Source organism: Diplotaxodon limnothrissa, linkage group LG11 (assembly GCF_057381915.1).
Source record: "Diplotaxodon limnothrissa isolate DT_005_m linkage group LG11, D_limnothrissa_male_GT1.1, whole genome shotgun sequence".
NCBI lineage: Eukaryota > Metazoa > Chordata > Actinopteri > Cichliformes > Cichlidae > Diplotaxodon > Diplotaxodon limnothrissa.
This window is the reverse complement of record NC_140606.1, coordinates 36,880,133-36,896,880: the sequence shown is the minus strand read 5'-3', so window position 1 is coordinate 36,896,880 and position 16,748 is coordinate 36,880,133. Positions and strand designations below refer to the sequence as shown.

At 39.0% G+C, this 16,748-nt stretch overlaps 1 protein-coding gene across 1 annotated transcript; it reads right to left on the bottom strand.

Annotated features, from left to right (window-relative positions):
- Positions 1 to 11,292: 11,292 nt before the first annotated feature.
- On the bottom strand, positions 11,293 to 16,686 carry LOC146623492 (interleukin-21 receptor-like). The gene is made up of 8 exons (XM_085365938.1): positions 16,617 to 16,686; positions 14,500 to 14,635; positions 14,230 to 14,384; positions 13,921 to 14,072; positions 13,665 to 13,827; positions 13,211 to 13,307; positions 13,044 to 13,128; positions 11,293 to 11,829 (listed from the first exon to the last, which is right to left on the bottom strand). Exons 1-8 carry the CDS (start codon positions 16,684 to 16,686, stop codon positions 11,293 to 11,295), a joined length of 1,395 nt encoding a protein of 464 aa, XP_085222064.1.
- Between the last annotated feature and the right edge of the window lie 62 nt (positions 16,687 to 16,748).

Here is a 16,748-nt window from a genome sequence, read left to right as displayed (position 1 = left end):
CTTAAATCCTGTACCGACTGCAGCGGCAGAGGAAGCGTCTCAGCATCTGGAGGTTCACACAGCAGATGCATTTTGTGACCGCGGTATTTTTAGAACAGTGCTGTTTTGCTTTTTGATGGTTTCCAGTGAAACGAGAACCTCTAGAAGTATTGCTTAAAAAAGAGATACATAATCACTTGTGTTGTCAGATACCAGAAAGCCTTTTATGTGCTATTCTTAGACTGACTGGAGCTGCATCTACCAAAGTACTACGTATTTGTAAATGTTCCTTCCTGTTTGGCTGCAGTTTCATTAAGCTGTGACTGACAGGTAGCAGCAGCCTTATATTTGGTTGGTTGGTTATGGAGAAAGTAGATAATTATGTGTGAATTATGTGGAACAATAGTCCAGTCATGGAGGTAGCAGTCTGACCTCCTTCTGCCTATCTGTCACTTCAGCTCCTGTAGCAGAATGCACAGGCAAAAGATGCACGTCCTGATATACTAAGCTGGGCAAATTCACACAACACTGATAGGGCAAAGGAAACAAAACTAAAGACTCAGGAAGAGGAATTAGTGAAGCGCTACAGGGCACAGCCAAAGCTAAGGCACTGCACTCAGAGCTTTGAACCATCCTGCCGTGGGAAAAGTGACATTGCAGCTCTTTAGTAAATATTGACAGTAGATTTTCAACAGCCAAAGAGGGTTTTGTTCTGGTACAGACTGTTTGTAAATGTGCCCCATAATGCATTCAGTCTGTCCTGGATCTGTCTCCTTTCAGCAGGACTTGCCTGAAACAACTTACACCTTAGCAGATGCCCAGACCATCTCAAACAGAGCAGCAGCTGTACTCTAAGAGGGGTTTGAGTGTCAGGGTGAGCCAAAGAGCTCCACTCTCTGAGGGAGTTTGAGGATGGCAGGGGCTCTCAAGGCAAACTGGTCCTGTTTGAAGGGTCAGAGCAACTGCATGAAGGTAAGAATCAGCAGCCAAGGGTCCACCCTGTTGTGAGCAGTGGAGGTCCACTGCTTTGTGGTCAAAGGAAGAAAGCCTTTGGGGTCCAACTTCTGCATGCCTGAAAATTAAAATGAAACCTGATGTTACAGTAACGCTGTAAGAACAGAACCACAGATTATCTCAACAATTCTAATCCATTAGGATTTCAAAATACGGAATAATGATGCAAAAATATAATATAAACTGTTATGGTCACACATGGGTTGTGGAGCTGACATAGGGATGTACGTCTGCTACTGACATGATAAGGTCTATTGTGCATTAATGTTTGATGATACGGAGAGGTTGGAGCTGTGCTCCGTAGCTGTTGTGATCCGGTATAATTCAGACGGACTCTTGTAGCAGTACCTTCACACATCAACTTGTTTGTCTGAGAATGAGGAGTTTTTGCTTCACATTCAGTCTGTCAGTCTAAAAAGTTATTTAGATTTAGAATATAGAACCAATAAGCAGTCAACATTTTAAAACGTGCTAGAAGTGTTACTTAACAGACGTTTATCACCAGGTTTGATACTTGATAGCATTTTGCTAGCACAAACACATGGTTATGCAGTTTATTTCATCCCCCCCCCCCCATAGGACATTAATCTGGATTATTTTTGTTACATTTTGTTAACTGTGCTGTTAATGAGCTGTGGGTAGTGACCGAAAGAACGAGATTGCAGATACAAGCGGTGGAAATGGGCTTCCTCCAAACGGTGGCTGGCCTCTCCCTTAGAGATGGGGTAAGAAGTTCGGCCATTCGGGAGATGCTCCTCCACATCGAAAGGAGCCAGTTGAGGTGGTTCAGGCATCTGGCAAGGATGCCTCCTGGGTGAGGTTTTCCAGCATGTCCCACCGGGAGAAGGCCCGGGGCAGACCCAGGACACGCTGGCGAGATTATATCTCTCGGCTGGCCTGGGAACGCCTCGGTGTTCCCCCGGACAAGTTGGAGGAGGTGGCTGGGGAGAGGGAGGTCTGGGCTTCTCTGCTTGGGCTGCCCCACGACCCGGCCCCAGATAAGCAGAAGAAAATGGATGGATGGACATGTGGTTAACAATTAATGTAACTATCAGTACAGCGTAACTACAGGATATACAGACTGTAATCTGAACCAGCAGTTACATTTAGTCATATCTAGAGAGGATCTACAGGTTGTGATCTTTAGTAATAAATGTTATTCACTAGGTAAAATAAGTAAAACAATAAAGAAAACTCAGAAAAAAATAACCACTTTACATTCAAAATATGCTTGTTTTTGTTTTTTACATTTCATTTTTATTCAACTTTTTTTAAAACAGCATTAATTTTTTTTTTAAAGTTACCAAAAAATTATAAAAAGGAGGAATTAAAAGCAAATAAATTAAACAGAGACAATAAACTGTGGACAACACAGAATATATGCATGTTCTAGAAAACCTAAAAACATAAGACATGACAAACTCATGGTTAAACACAGTAACCATACCATAATACTAAGTGCAATAATCCTTTCTGTCATCGTTGTATTTTTACTCAGTTGTATATAGTATTTGTATTTGTATTCTATTTTTATCTTATTGTATATTTATTTTATTTTATTCTACTGTATATAGTATTTTATTCTATTCTGTACAGCTGTGTACTGTATTTATTCTTATTGTATTCTAATTTTTGCCTCATAACTTTTGCACTGTCCACTTCCTGCTGTGACAAAACAAAACAAATTTCCCACGTGTGGGACTAATAAAGGTTATCTTATCTTATCTTATTACTATTATTATTATTACTTCTGAATGAAATTAGTACACATCCTTGAGTCACTTTTGCTTGGTGTATTCTGAGTGCAAAGGCAGGAAGTACAGTAACCACCTTTTCAGAAGAGGAAGAGGAAGCAAACCAAACCTACTCACACTTCTTAGAAAAACTTTAAACCAAGTTCAGGAGTTTCAGTCTTTCAGACCCCTGTGAGAAAAATCAAACTGAAACAAACAGTAGTAAAGAATTTGCTACTGCACTGAATCCTGATCATCGAAAATGTAAAAAACAACAATAGCGATATACATTATGCAGCTTTATTTAAAGAATGGCTTATCCAAACTCTCCCGAGGAGGTGAGAATCATGTCTGAGTGCCAAGCAAAGGGTTTTACAGAAGGGAAACACAAAGAGTCTTCATGGTTTCACAGTGAATACAAACTTACCTTTCACCCTCAACAAGACCAACATTTTTTTTTACTAACTGAGAAAACTCATGGTAATAAAAATTTTTAGAACTAAAAATATAACAACAGCACACAGAATACAGCCAAGATTATAAATGACACAACTCGTGTGGGCGTGTCCTGCCGTCTCTCCTGCCTTAGGCGATGCCCTTTTTGTACAGCTGACTAATCGGCAATTAAGAGTATTTAATTGAAAAAGGTGCGCTCTAGCACTGGAGAGCCTTGTTGGTTTTTTGAGCTAGTGAGCTGTGCGTGGTGGCTGTTTGCTCTGTGGAGAGGAGTCCGTTTTGGTTACTAACCCTTTTTAGCTTCTCAGTTTAATGACCAACTCCTGGGTTTTGTTTTCCTTCTTTAAAAGGTGATAGTGGATTGTCTATCTCTTTTAGGTTAATTACTAATAGAAACATTACTAAAACCCTTTAATTGAACCATTTTGGCTCCCTGTCTCCTTTTTTTCAACACAGAAACCTTTTGTAACTTTCCCTTATCCCCAGTCCTTTAGAAAATCAGAAAATCAGAAAATCAGAAAGGGTTTTATTGCCAAATGTTGAGCAGGTTTACAACATTAGGAAATTGTTCCACTTTAAGGGTGGAACGTAACCCACTTTCTTAAAAATGACTTCTTGACTACCATCATTCTACTGATGAGGCTTTAGTGAACAGCAGATGGATCATCTAAAGCAGGGGTCCCCAATCCCAGTCCACGAGGGCCGGTGTCCCTGCAGGTTTTAGATCTCACCCTGGCTCAACACACCTGAATCACATGATTAGTTCATTACCAGGCCTCTGAAGAACTTCAAGACATGTTGAGAAGTTAATCTATTCATTTAAATCAGCTGTGTTGGATCAAGGACACATCTAAAGCCTGCAGGGACACCGGCCCTCGTGGACTGGGATTGGGGACCCCGGATCTGAAGGGTCAGATGGATCTTTCAGGTTCTGTGTCAGATATTTGCTGGATTGTTTCCTAGACAGCGTTTTAGACCAGCCCTCTTCTTCTTTTGTTCTCCACTTGTCCAAGGATATGACGGACACAATGCTGAGATTAGCAGCTCTGTTGAAATCCATTGTTGATGCCAAAATATTATTTTATGCCTGTTATACTGTATTATCTTTGGAATTTTTCATAGATCTCTGCTAAGCCGTCTGTTACGTGATGACAAACATTCCTTTGAAAATGTATTGGTATAGGAACTGAGCTTAAAATGAGCCAACCCCCCCCCCCCCCAAAAAAAAAAACAAACAGCCAATGTCAAAAGGAAAAACTTGGAAAGACCTTCAAAACACCTGGAGATCCATCACTCGAGACCACTTTATGACCATCACAAGGAAGCCCGACTTACTGGAAACAAAAGATAAAGAAATGAGGGGTGACTCAAGACTTTTGTACAGTGCAGTATTTTTTGATTATTCAGTGCTCAAAATAATCCTTATTTATTTTATACTGGGCTTAGCACGCCCCTCAGTTTATCTTCTCTGAAGCATTTTGACAGACAGAAGCTTTGAAAAGCACGTGGCTCAAGCTGCTGTGCTCACAGTCACATCTATATATGCCCATTTTGGGGGGATTCATTTGCTGTGACCTCATACAAAAAGTTTTGTAAGTAAAAAAAAAAAAAAAAATCTATGAAATGGAGCTTCAGAGTATCTGTGAATGGTAGTCATGGCCATTGATCAGTGGGCCTTGATCAGTGCTCATGAGAATCTAAAAAAATCTTTATGTCTGAACACAAGTGTTTAAAAGTTTCAATATTTAATTGTGTTTTTCAATTGAAGTTACAGTCATTTCAAAAGTATTCAGATCCATCTATCATTTATCTCTTAAAGGGATATAAATTCTTTATTTTTCCCATCAGTAGTGCCAAAACCTGCATCACTACACTGAAGCATGGTAGTGGTATCATGATTTATTTCTTAACAGTAAGCACAGATCTCTGGTTGTGATGGTGTTGTAACCACCAGAGATCTGTGCTTTGATGATGTCTTTTTAATTTTTGGTTGAATTTACTTAACCAGAATTTAACCAGAACATGACCTGTGACCTTTAAAGCCACCTGCAAAACATTTCTAAAAACACAAGTTCACTTTGTCACTAAAACCAAAACAGATTTTTTTTTTTTTAAAGTACAGGGGTCTGAATTCTTTCTTAAGGGACAGTAACTTGGTGGTTTTCTAAGTAGTGACTGTGATAACATCTTCTGTGAACTAGCTGGTTTCAAAGCTAATTATGAATCAAATATTTATAATTAATAAAAGGCATCTTGATAAAGAGGTTTCAACCTACATCTTTCTGACTCAGCAAATGTCAAAAGGGTAGAATAAATTTTGTTGGGTAAGTAAGCGGGCCCACCATCGTTCTTTTTCCAAGTATTCAAGCTAGAAAGGCAGTAGGCAGGATAGCCCGATTGTTAGCAACAGTGACTTATTCATCGAAGTGATGAAGAAAAATACTCAATATTCAGAGACAATAAAGAGAAAATCCTGACGAAAACTCAAATAAATGAAGATTGTGCACCGGGCTGTAGAAAGAAGGCTGTAAAGATATGTCATTAGCATCACTGGGAAAAGAAAGGATGCATTTCTCAGTGACAGGCTTCTCCATGATCACTGTTTTTAATGACACAACACATCACTGAAATGAAAGATTTGAAGGACTTCAAGGAATGCAGGAAAAAAGACAATTTTTAGATACTTGTATTGACAATCTAATACCTGAAATGCAAAAATAACACACAAAGATTACTTTAAAGACTACACATTCTGCGGTGGTGCTTGTAGTTCTGGCTGATAGTTAAAAAATATACAAGTAACTGAATTAAAAATGTATATTTTGTGCATTATGTTTATAATTTAAATGTCTTTGTTACCACTGTTTTACGATCATGTGGTGACTTAACTCCTCAAGCTACATTTCTAGAGGTTTGGACTTAAAGACGATGTATTTCACAGGCTGATTTTACAGTGACAGCCATCAACAGTGTCAGATGTATAAGCTTTAAACAAACTGAGCTGTTTGAAACTCAGCTATGTTAAAAAGAAATAAACCCTACGGCTTTAATTTTGGCTTCTTTACCACAACTAGAAAAGCAAACTGATAATTCTGTTTAAAACAGTGCCTATAGATCGTTAAATGGCACTGCAAGAGAAATTTATATTCTCAAATTTGTTTTCAACAAAAACACAAACACATGTTACATTTTTCATTTTAGTATATTCTTGGTACCAGAGGTTATTTCCACGAAAGCAATCGGCCCTAATTTCCGTGAAGTTTTTTGCATAAATGTGCACCAGTCTCTGTTGCAACATGTTTGAGGATTTTCTTCCTGCTGTTTAAATCCTCCTGCAACATTTTAATGAAATTTACATCGTTAACGAAGCCAGCCCAAAAGAAAGAGTTTCTTACAGTGTCATGATATGTTTCATATATTTTAGACATGTTATTAGCTCTTGACCAGATTCTAAGAAATGCCCCCACACTTTTTTACCCCCAGTACCTTAAAGTGGCAGTAAAGCCTAGATGCACATTATTTAAATTAGACAGTGTCACCTAATCTGGAACTAATGACTCCAATTTAAATCTAGAAGTGTACTTATGTTTTCCTTCTGACTGATGTGCTGTTTATGTATTTAAAGTGATCAAAAAATGTCGTAAAATTAAATGCCGTTAATAATGGGCACAGTTATGAGGATGAAATGTTTATCTAAATACATTAAAAAAAATCTTTTTTCAACAGCGCTGTCGTTTGTGCTAAAACCTCTTTTGGCAGGTCGCACTCAAAGATGGTGTGAAAAGCCTCCACCTAGACACACAGCGCTGTCTGTGCTTCAGCATCGATGCGATGAATCATTAAAATGAAGAAGCCACTTTCAGTACTTCCCTCAAAAGTTTCATAATGTTACTCGAAAGCAGTTTTCACACATTCACTGCAGCCGTAAAGTCTTCTAAACATTACCTGAAGAGAGATTGTGAATACCCAGTGCGGTCGAATCGGATATTAGCCGATTTTAACCTCCAAGACCCCTGCTGAGCTCCCTCCCAGCACACTGGGAACGCTCCCTGGCCTAAACCATGCACAGTGATTCCAGTAGTGCAAAGTGTTTGTCTGAGCAGACTATTTCCTCCTTTCTGCTACACGTGAGATAAGACAATTCTAGAAAAACAGTTCAGCTGTTGCTTCGTTAGGTGAAGCACTGGAGACTGCTGCTCACTTAAGTCATGTTTCGTTTCCCTTTCTTTCCACTTCCCTGTTTTCCTAGCATTCAAGATATCTGTCACGATGCTCTTTTTTAGCTTCATGATAATTTTTGTATAAAATGAGTACTGCATACATTAAGTTCTCATTTTTATTCTTCAGCCTCCACCTCACTCAATCCTCAGCATCCTCTTCTGCCACACCAACCCGCTCAGTGGCGGACCTAGCCTGTTTGGCGCCCTGGGCGAACACTCCCTCTCATTGCTGCTTCACCTTAACATCTGTCTCCCTGTCTCATTCGCACACATGAATTCTGTCATGCTTCTGCTGGCTTTCATTCCTCTTCTCCTCAGTGCATACCTCCACCTCCTCTTTAATCTGACTACAGACCTGAAAACCTGATGTAATCCCACCTCACCTTGAATCCATCTGTCACTTCTGCTGCACAACTGTCCTTCTCACCGTCCTCATCCATAACCTGCACCACATCCACAACGACACAGTGCATCTACACTGCTCCATCAACGAAGGCAAAATGCTCTCTCTTGGCATGAAACTACTATATAAATTTTTTTTTTTTTTTTTTTTTTTTAAAAAGCATAATTTAGACTGGCAGCATGGTGGTTAGAACTACTGCCTCACAGCAAGAAGGTCCTGAGTTCAATTCCACCATCATGCAAACTCCTGTGTGGAGTTTGCATGTTCTCCACGTGCTTGTGTTGGTTCTCTCTGGGTACTCTGGCTTCCTCCCACAGTCCAAAGACATGCAGTTAGTGAGGTTAGGTTAACTGGTAACTCTAAATTGCCCATAGGTGCGAATGGTTGTCTGTCTCTAAGTGTTAGGCCTATGGCTGACTGGCAACCTGTACAAACTGAAGACAGCTTGTATAGGCTCCTGCAACCCTGACAAGGATGAGTGGAAGAGAATAAATGAATGGATAATTTAGACTAGTAGAAATTTTTTTTGCAGATTTTCTCTAGGGTTCTTTGGGCAGTATTGTGTAGTGAAAATCATGTGATAAGTTCTTGTGTGTTTGGAGGTCCTTCCTCGGACTGATTAAAGACTGGCATTAAAACTGCAGTATCAGTAAATCAGTCTCAGCTCACTGTTTTGCCCCAGGTTCTTCATGGGTAAATCTATGCACACTTTGCCAACCACAAACGACTGAAACCTGTAGTTGTGTAGGAGGGAAGCTAAATTACCTGTTACTACCTCGTTCGTTTTAAAACCTGACTGTTTTTTCAGGCGTCTGTCCACGAATCACGTTTCTCACGTAATGTATTTCTACTGTAACAGCCTTATCTGGGGGTTTTACTTTGCAAACACGCATGAGAAGCATCGTTCTGCCTAGTCAGTGTTATTACTCAGTCAGCCCCAGCTTATCTTTTTCTTATAGTTTTTCTTGACAAATGTTACTTGGCTTGATGCTTACCCTCCCTGCTGGTCCAGCAAACTGGCCTCACACACCTGCAACCAATGATAGCCACTGGGGTCCTGTTTAACAGGTGAGGGCTCACCAGAGTGGGCGTGTTGACGGGGAAAAGCCGCCACTGTGTCATGGCATTTGGGGGAAATTTGTGCAGGAGCAGCTGCACCTACATGTGATGAACAGATAGATGAATAGAAAAATGAGTGGGTGGATTCCATCTAATTCAATATCGACTCATTGTACTTACCACCAGACTTGACTCAGTGGTTGTTCGGCTGTTTTCAGCGCTGCTGACAGAGCAGGAAAGTTCATCCTGCCGCACTCTGCCCACCTAAAGCCGCAGCACCTTCGGCTCACTTTTACTTTTGTCTGACTTGGACCCCAGCTTTCTTATGTCTTTGTCCCTTTCGGCCACCATCCTCTGGTGCTCCTGCACCCTTCCGTTTCAGGTGCCGCAGATAACGTGGGTCAGTGTTTACAGCCGCGGCTTCCTCTTCGGCCAAATATGGTGTACAACCGCAGAAGTCGGGCTTGTTATTACCCAAAGTTACTCACACAACGAGCCGCCAACAGATGACAACAGCACCGGGGGAAAGGAAAGTATCTACAGCCACAGTCTGGTGTTGAAATTCTTAGAGAGGCCAGAAATACGATATAAAGCTCAGTTAAACCTCCACATTTAAATCACCCCATTCTGCCGAATGACTTCTTCTTCGGTGGTGTTTGAACGTCCGCTCGGCCGCAGCCGCCGAAGGAGTCACAGGGAACTGTAGTTTTAAGTTTAAATCTTTAACACACTCGCACAACATCAGTGAATGATGGTAGAAATATAATTTCAGGATGGGAAAAAATCAAAACCTTATTTGTGACTAAAGTCAATTTGATGGTGATTCTACAAATGGATTGTATATGCTCTCATCAAAGTTGTAATAGTTAATTAAAGCCGAGGTGAAAATTAAAACTAGATGTGAATGATATTTTAGTTTATTAAAAAATACAATTAAAAAAGCTAAAACATTAAAACTACCTTCACTTGATTTCAAAAGTTAGACTTTTCTTTATTGTAATAGCTACAGATTTTCCTAAATCTTACCTCTGACATATATTCTCCATACAGTAATGATTAAGAAGACTAAACTGAACTAACTAAAACTAAATATTCTCAAATAAATAACTTAACTGAAACAAGAAGATCCACTCTGGAAACTAACTGAAACAAACGTGATTTAAAAACAAAAGTTAAAACAAACATAAAATACACTAAAACTAATAATTCTGCCCCTGGATTGTCTGCAAGTGCGATTATTATTTGTTTCTAGAAGGACTTTTTTGGTACATATGTGTTGCTGCCCAAGCTACATACTAATTAGAGACGAGAAATCTATCAGTACTATGAGGGACTCTGGAGGCTCTGTTATGCTGTGAGTGGGAATTTTGCTGGCATTATTTGGGGCCACTTATCCCATTAAATGGTAGAAATAACTGAAAATCAATAGAAAGTTGTTCTGAATGATCTCATTTTGGTGTGAAAAACTGGAGAAATTTGTCACCGTGTGCTGTACGCATGTGTATGAAAAGAGTATCCTCTCAATCTGTCACATTTAACATCATTCTTCACCTTAGAAGTGACAGTTAAAGAAACCAATGTGTGCTGAATAAAACGAAAAAGCAATTTCCATGGCTGTTACAAAGCATCCCAGTCCACCATGGTGACTGTCATCTGCAGGCTAAAAATTAAAGCTGCTTTAGACTAAAAGACCCACAAAAACAGCACTGGTTATGTTGACTGGAGAAATAAATAGTAAAACTTTCGTATTGAGGTTACACTTTATTGTTCCCTTAGGAAAATTTCAAAACAATCGTTTCCACTGAATATTTGCATCACCTGCACAACAACTTGGAGATGGATAATGATCCAGGAAAGATCCAAACACATCTCTCATAAGTCAGTAAAACAAGAACAAAGTTACTGATTTAAGCATAGATATGGATCTTTATCTCTTTTATTGTTGATTTCTTAGTAAAAGCTAAATGCAAAGTATAAACATATTGCAAATAAGGTAGATTAAATTAAAAAAAAAAAAACAGAACAAAACACTTTCCCCATACAGCTACAGAAAATCATATCATCCAAAGCTCTAGTGGAATTCACAAACATTCACGTCTTAACATTCTGCAGTCAGAATGCGTCAAGTGTTAACATATGCAAATCAGCCAAAGCAGAAGCCTACTCTATGTGTTATATGGTGTTTTTTATGTTTTTGTCATAAAAAATGATAATCACATACATTTGAACAGATGTAAATGTTGTATGAAGTTCAAGCACAAACCCGCTGCTATCAAGAACACACAGCAACTTGCAACAAGTGAACTGGCCAGCTTCAAGCCACTTCATGGAATCTCTCCTGCCATGTGGTCTACAGCCGTGGCTGTCAGTGCCACCACTCTTATGAATTTTTCTGGCTCCAAACAAACTGACAGAACCATTTCCTGCTTTAACTCTCGCGCTCATGCTGGGAATCAGATGAAACTTTTACATTGCTCTCTTTAGACAGTAAAACAGGAACAACACCTTCAGCTGTTTTGTTAAGAATGCAGTAATCACTACAGTAACATGGTGCTAGAGTCTCAACAACAGGACTGCTTGGTAAACTGCACTCTGGGCTTTGTGTCACATCCTCAAAGCTGCAGCCAGAGTCAACACAGCTGATATCCAGGACATCTTCAGGTGGAGAGGAGGCAATCTCTGCCTCCCTGCCCCTCTCCCAGACGGAGCAGGGGAGCTGAGTATAAGAGGTGTTAGCTGGACAGACCATAGCTATAGGAGCAGGAGCCATATCCATCCCAGGCAGGCCAACGTAGGAGGTCTGGCACTGAGGGAATGCCAGCTGAATCACTGGAGGGTTTAGGAAGGTCTGGGTCTCTTCTGGGTCCTTCGTGTTGGGTTTTGGCACAACAGCCACTCTATCACTTATCATGCCCTCATCGGCTTTGTGCATTAGTACATTTTTACCTTTCGGAGAAAGCCATTCCTGCAAATTAAACAAAATGAAGATGCATCAGGTGTGACGCAGTAGAAAAAAGCACACTTGTGTACTACCTGCACTCTCAGAATATGAAGCACCAATGCAGTATAGATGTTTAATGGTTTGTCATGGTAACATGCTGCCGTTACAAATTTGACTTAGGGTGTTTATTTTTTTACTTGCAGTTTTTACCATCTGTCATTGCAACCATATTTGAGTGGTTCATTTCTGGTCCTATTGACCGGGGAAAGCTTTTTCTCACAGCAGCCAGATACACAGTATCATAAAGTCTAACAACTAACTCAAGGAGGGACATTTGTAGAACCGCTACATGAACAGAAACAGACTTCTCATGCTTGTTTGTGAGGCTTTAGCACTGTTTGTTATCATTTGGCCATCCACTCCTGCTCTGACTGAAAGGTCTCATTCTGCTTCTGAGGGGATTACCTTGAACTCTTCAACTCATATTTCTAGTGCAGAGTTGAGTATTGTGCTTCCATGAACTGTTTTTAACTGAATCGTGTTAGCAAAAATTGTGTGATTTGCCATAAAACTTGGTATGAATATGGTAGCACAGGACGAATGTTTTAATGATGCGCCGACTTTTTATCTAAAGTCACTTGTAGTTAGAGTTTATTTATCCTTTGAAAGATCTGGAGCTCTGCGTCACACGATTGAGGGTTTGCTTACCAGCAACTGGGTTTATTTCAGTAAGACTGATGAACTGTCAAAATCCTATTTTGCTGAATGCTTTCTTTTATCACCAGTTACCAGATGGTCAACATGATAGACAGAACACATCCTTACACTAAACTCAGCATGTTTGCATTTCTAGTTTGACAATATGCTGGTATTCACATTTTTTGCAGCATCAGAATGTTACTAAAGTGTCACAAACACTATGAACGCTGTCTTTGACTGACACATCAAATAAATAAGGATGCCAGAGATGTTCCTGTTAGGGGTAACCACAGCAGATTATCTGCCTACCCATGGACCTTGACCAATTCACTGTGAAGTTATCATTACTATGTGATAGATGTGTATAAAGCTTATACACATCTATCATTAATTATGTGGTCTTCTTACATCTCATTTCTAACGTGTCATTTTGCACTGTGCTTCCATTGTGACCCTTATGTTAGGATTCCTGCACTTAATTGATTTTAACAGAAGTTAAAATTAAGCTTCTTCAGAAATCACTCATGTTATCTCCTTACCTGGAGATCACCTTTATGTTGCTGATACAGAGGCTGAAAGAAAGGAGCCGGGGATGGCGTGTGGGACAGAGTTTTTATCTTCATCCTGCCACACAGACACAAAATATGAATAAGAGGCACATTATCCTCATCAGACATGCAATCATTCCAAAGCTTAGATGAATTACCTTGCAGCTGGACTGTAGAATACAAACAGCAGAGCTCCCAAAACCAGACACAGTGGGAACAGATATTTGGCCAATAATAATAATAAAGTTTCTGGTTCTGAAATTACACAGAATTATTGACTCACACTACAAAGATGGCAGCAAGTCCATTATCTATCAAGTATCTGTGCTATTTTACAAAAGCGCTGAGAGAAAGGGAAGAGAGCAGCACTTGTTTTTGATAAACATTGTTCAGAGAAAACACCTCACAAGACAACAAAAGGCTGCTTCACACGAGCAGCGTCCCACCTATGTTTGTGATTATGAATAGCATTAAATAAACCTAAAAATCCATTCCTTTATCATTGTCATAAAATTGCTAAAGCAAATGTAGTTGAATTTTACTGTTAGCATATTTTTAGAAAGCTCCAGATAACAGAGGCCTTTTTTTACTTATGAAAAATGTGTCCTTTACCTTCTTCTGCTTTGTTTTCCCAGCATGTTGGTTGACTCCATTCACTCCAAGTTTCACTATATGTTTGAGGTCTATATCTTGCTTTAATGCAATATTCACTATTTTTCAGGTGCAATTTCCGATTAATAGATTCAAACTTCTTTTGGGGTGGAACCGTAAAAGTCTGTGGAAATGTTTAAAGAAACAATTATTGTTTGATTCTTTTAGAATAAAACACATTCTTAGTAAATATACTGCACATAACAGTTCATCTTACTTTGTTCTCACTGCTTTCAGGTGTTTGAAGTAATATTTCATACATGAGGTAACCACCAAGGTATAAATGGTTATCATATCGACTTTTAAATGTAATGTTGAGAGTCTCTGTTGTTTCTTGGACCACAAGCTCAGGCGGAGGTTTCAGCTGAACTGATTAGAAATATCAATCAAATCATATTTAGGTATATCAAAATGTTCCTCTAAGCATCAAGGGGGTGCATAATATTTTTTTCAGACTATCATTAAAAATGAAGCACATTAACATATTAAGACAAAATCAACAACTACAAATGTAATTCATACTTACTGTGATTTGCTAAATTAAATTTATTTTCTAAATTGATGCATTGAGATTCATCACAAATGTCAATTTCATAGGAATTATAATCCGCCCAAGGCTTATTGTTGAGTTGACATTCACAGTAGTAACTGTGATTCATCACCACAAGTGGACAAGAAGGGCTTTTGGAGCAAAAACAGAACATGGACATGTTTGTGAATTTAGAAGCAGAAACACACACTTTCAATTCTGTAAGAAGAATCAAGTATTTTATGTATTTATTTAAGAAAAACTTACTTGTGTTCGGAGTTCTTCTTGAAATATAGGCTGTAGTTCGTTTTGTTCTTTCCCAATGGAATAGCAGTGATGTTGTTGAAGACACAAGTAATGTTGTGTATATAGTCAGTCACACACATCCATGACGGTACATCAGCTAGAAAAAGAAAAAGTAGAAGAAAAGAAATATTCAATTATTATTTCACAGTTTCTGGTATTGATTACTTCAATGCTATACTTGTGTATGATAAGGTAACACACACTGGATACTCCTATGTTTTTGTGCCTTATACAATTAACCTTGTAATCATCTGACTCTGGGCGCTCTGTGGTCTTAATTCTATTGGATTTGACTTCAGCCTTTGACATGGTTGACCATGATATCCTTTTGGCAAGGTTGGAAATGTTCTATCATGGTTTAAATCATATTTCTCTGAGAGGTCGTTCTCTGTCATGATGGGAAAATATTCCTCTTCTTCTGCCCTTTTTCGCTGTGGTGTGCCCCAGGGCTCGGTATTGGGTCCTGTGTTGTTTTCTCTGTACATGCTGCCCTTGGGCTCCATTTTTGAAAAACATAATGTCTCTTTTCACTGCTATGCTGATGATATTCAAATCTACCTCCACCTGACTGGGGATGTTTCATCTTCACTACATCCTCTGTTTGATTGTCTGAGGGATGTCAAAGACTGGTTATCACGTAACTTTCTTACTTTAAATGAAAAGAAGACAGAAATGATTGTTTTTGATAGAAATATGCCTCTGGGACAACTGACCGGCACACTCGGGCCTGTTGCTAACCACCTCACTGATGCTGTTAGGAATCTTGGAGTTTTCATGGATAGTTCCTTCAAACTAGATAAACAGGTTTCTACTGTGGTAAAAACCAGCTTTCACCAACTACGCCTAATTTCTAAGGCTAAACCTTATATACCACGCAAAGATCTGGAGAAACTCATTCATGATTTCATCACTTCAAGACTGGATTATTGTAATTCTCTCTACTTGGGCCTCCAATCTTCTCTTCTTCAGCGATTGCATCTGGTCCAAAATGCTGCAGCACGTCTCTTGACCGGCAATAGAAAGTATGATTCTATCACCCCTGTTCTGGCCAACTTACATTGGCTTCCTATTAAATACCGAATTGATTTTAAAATTTTATTGTTTACTTATAAAATCCTAAACAATATGGCACCTGACTACCTAGCTGATCTCCTCTGTCTGTATAGCCCTCAGAGAGCACTAAGATCATCGGGCCAACTGCTCTTAGTGCAACCTAGGTCTCGGCTGAAGACCAGAGGAGGCCGTGCCTTTGCCGTTGCTGCACCCAGCTTATGGAATACTCTTCCTCTTCATATTCGCGCATCAGATTCCATTCAGTCTTTTAAATCACGTCTAAAAACTTATTTGTTTAACCTGGCATTCAGGGCTAATTAGGGTAATTTACATCTGGCTTTGCATTTAGATTATGTAATTATTTTATATTTTATTTATTTTATTTATATCTGTAATTTATATTTTATATTGTGATTTTTTATCTGTATCATGATTTTACTGGAAAGCACTTTGGTGTACTTCGGTCTTTAAAATGTGCTATATAAATAAATTTTGATTGATTGAATTTTGATAATCACCAGTTTAGAGGGTAAATCTCTTGCTAGCAGCTCAGTCATCCCATGTGCACACTCCCTTAAAAGGTTCAATCCTTAAGAAGGCACTCTATTTATTTTTTTATTTAAAACCTTGATTGGTAAATAACCAGCATATCCAGCTGTCAAATATGTAGCAGAGTAAAAAAGTACATCATTTCTCCACAGTAATAGAAATAAAAATCAATTTTACTTGATAAACATCAAGCTACTTTCCATATTTAATAATCAAAATATTAATCAAAGCTCAAAACCAACAACATGTGATATGATGATAGCTAACATGTGTGACTATTTGACATTTAAACATAACCTCTGAACCTCCTACTGTTACTGACAACTGGAATGTATGACATTAAAAGCTATGCAGTTAATCATAGTAGGAAGAAAAGGATGATATGATACAGCCACAAGATGAGATAAACCATAAGCTGCCTTACTAATGACTTCCCATAGCTAAGTGAAAAACATCTCCATACAAATGAGCAATACCTTCGATCCCGCTGGTCACTGCAAGGATGCCGCAGCACCAAAGCCCAAACAGGAGCTGCCAGCACTTCATGTCTTTTTGAACACAGGTATTGTTCTGTGGATATGAATAAAACATATATGTTTAAAGCCTCT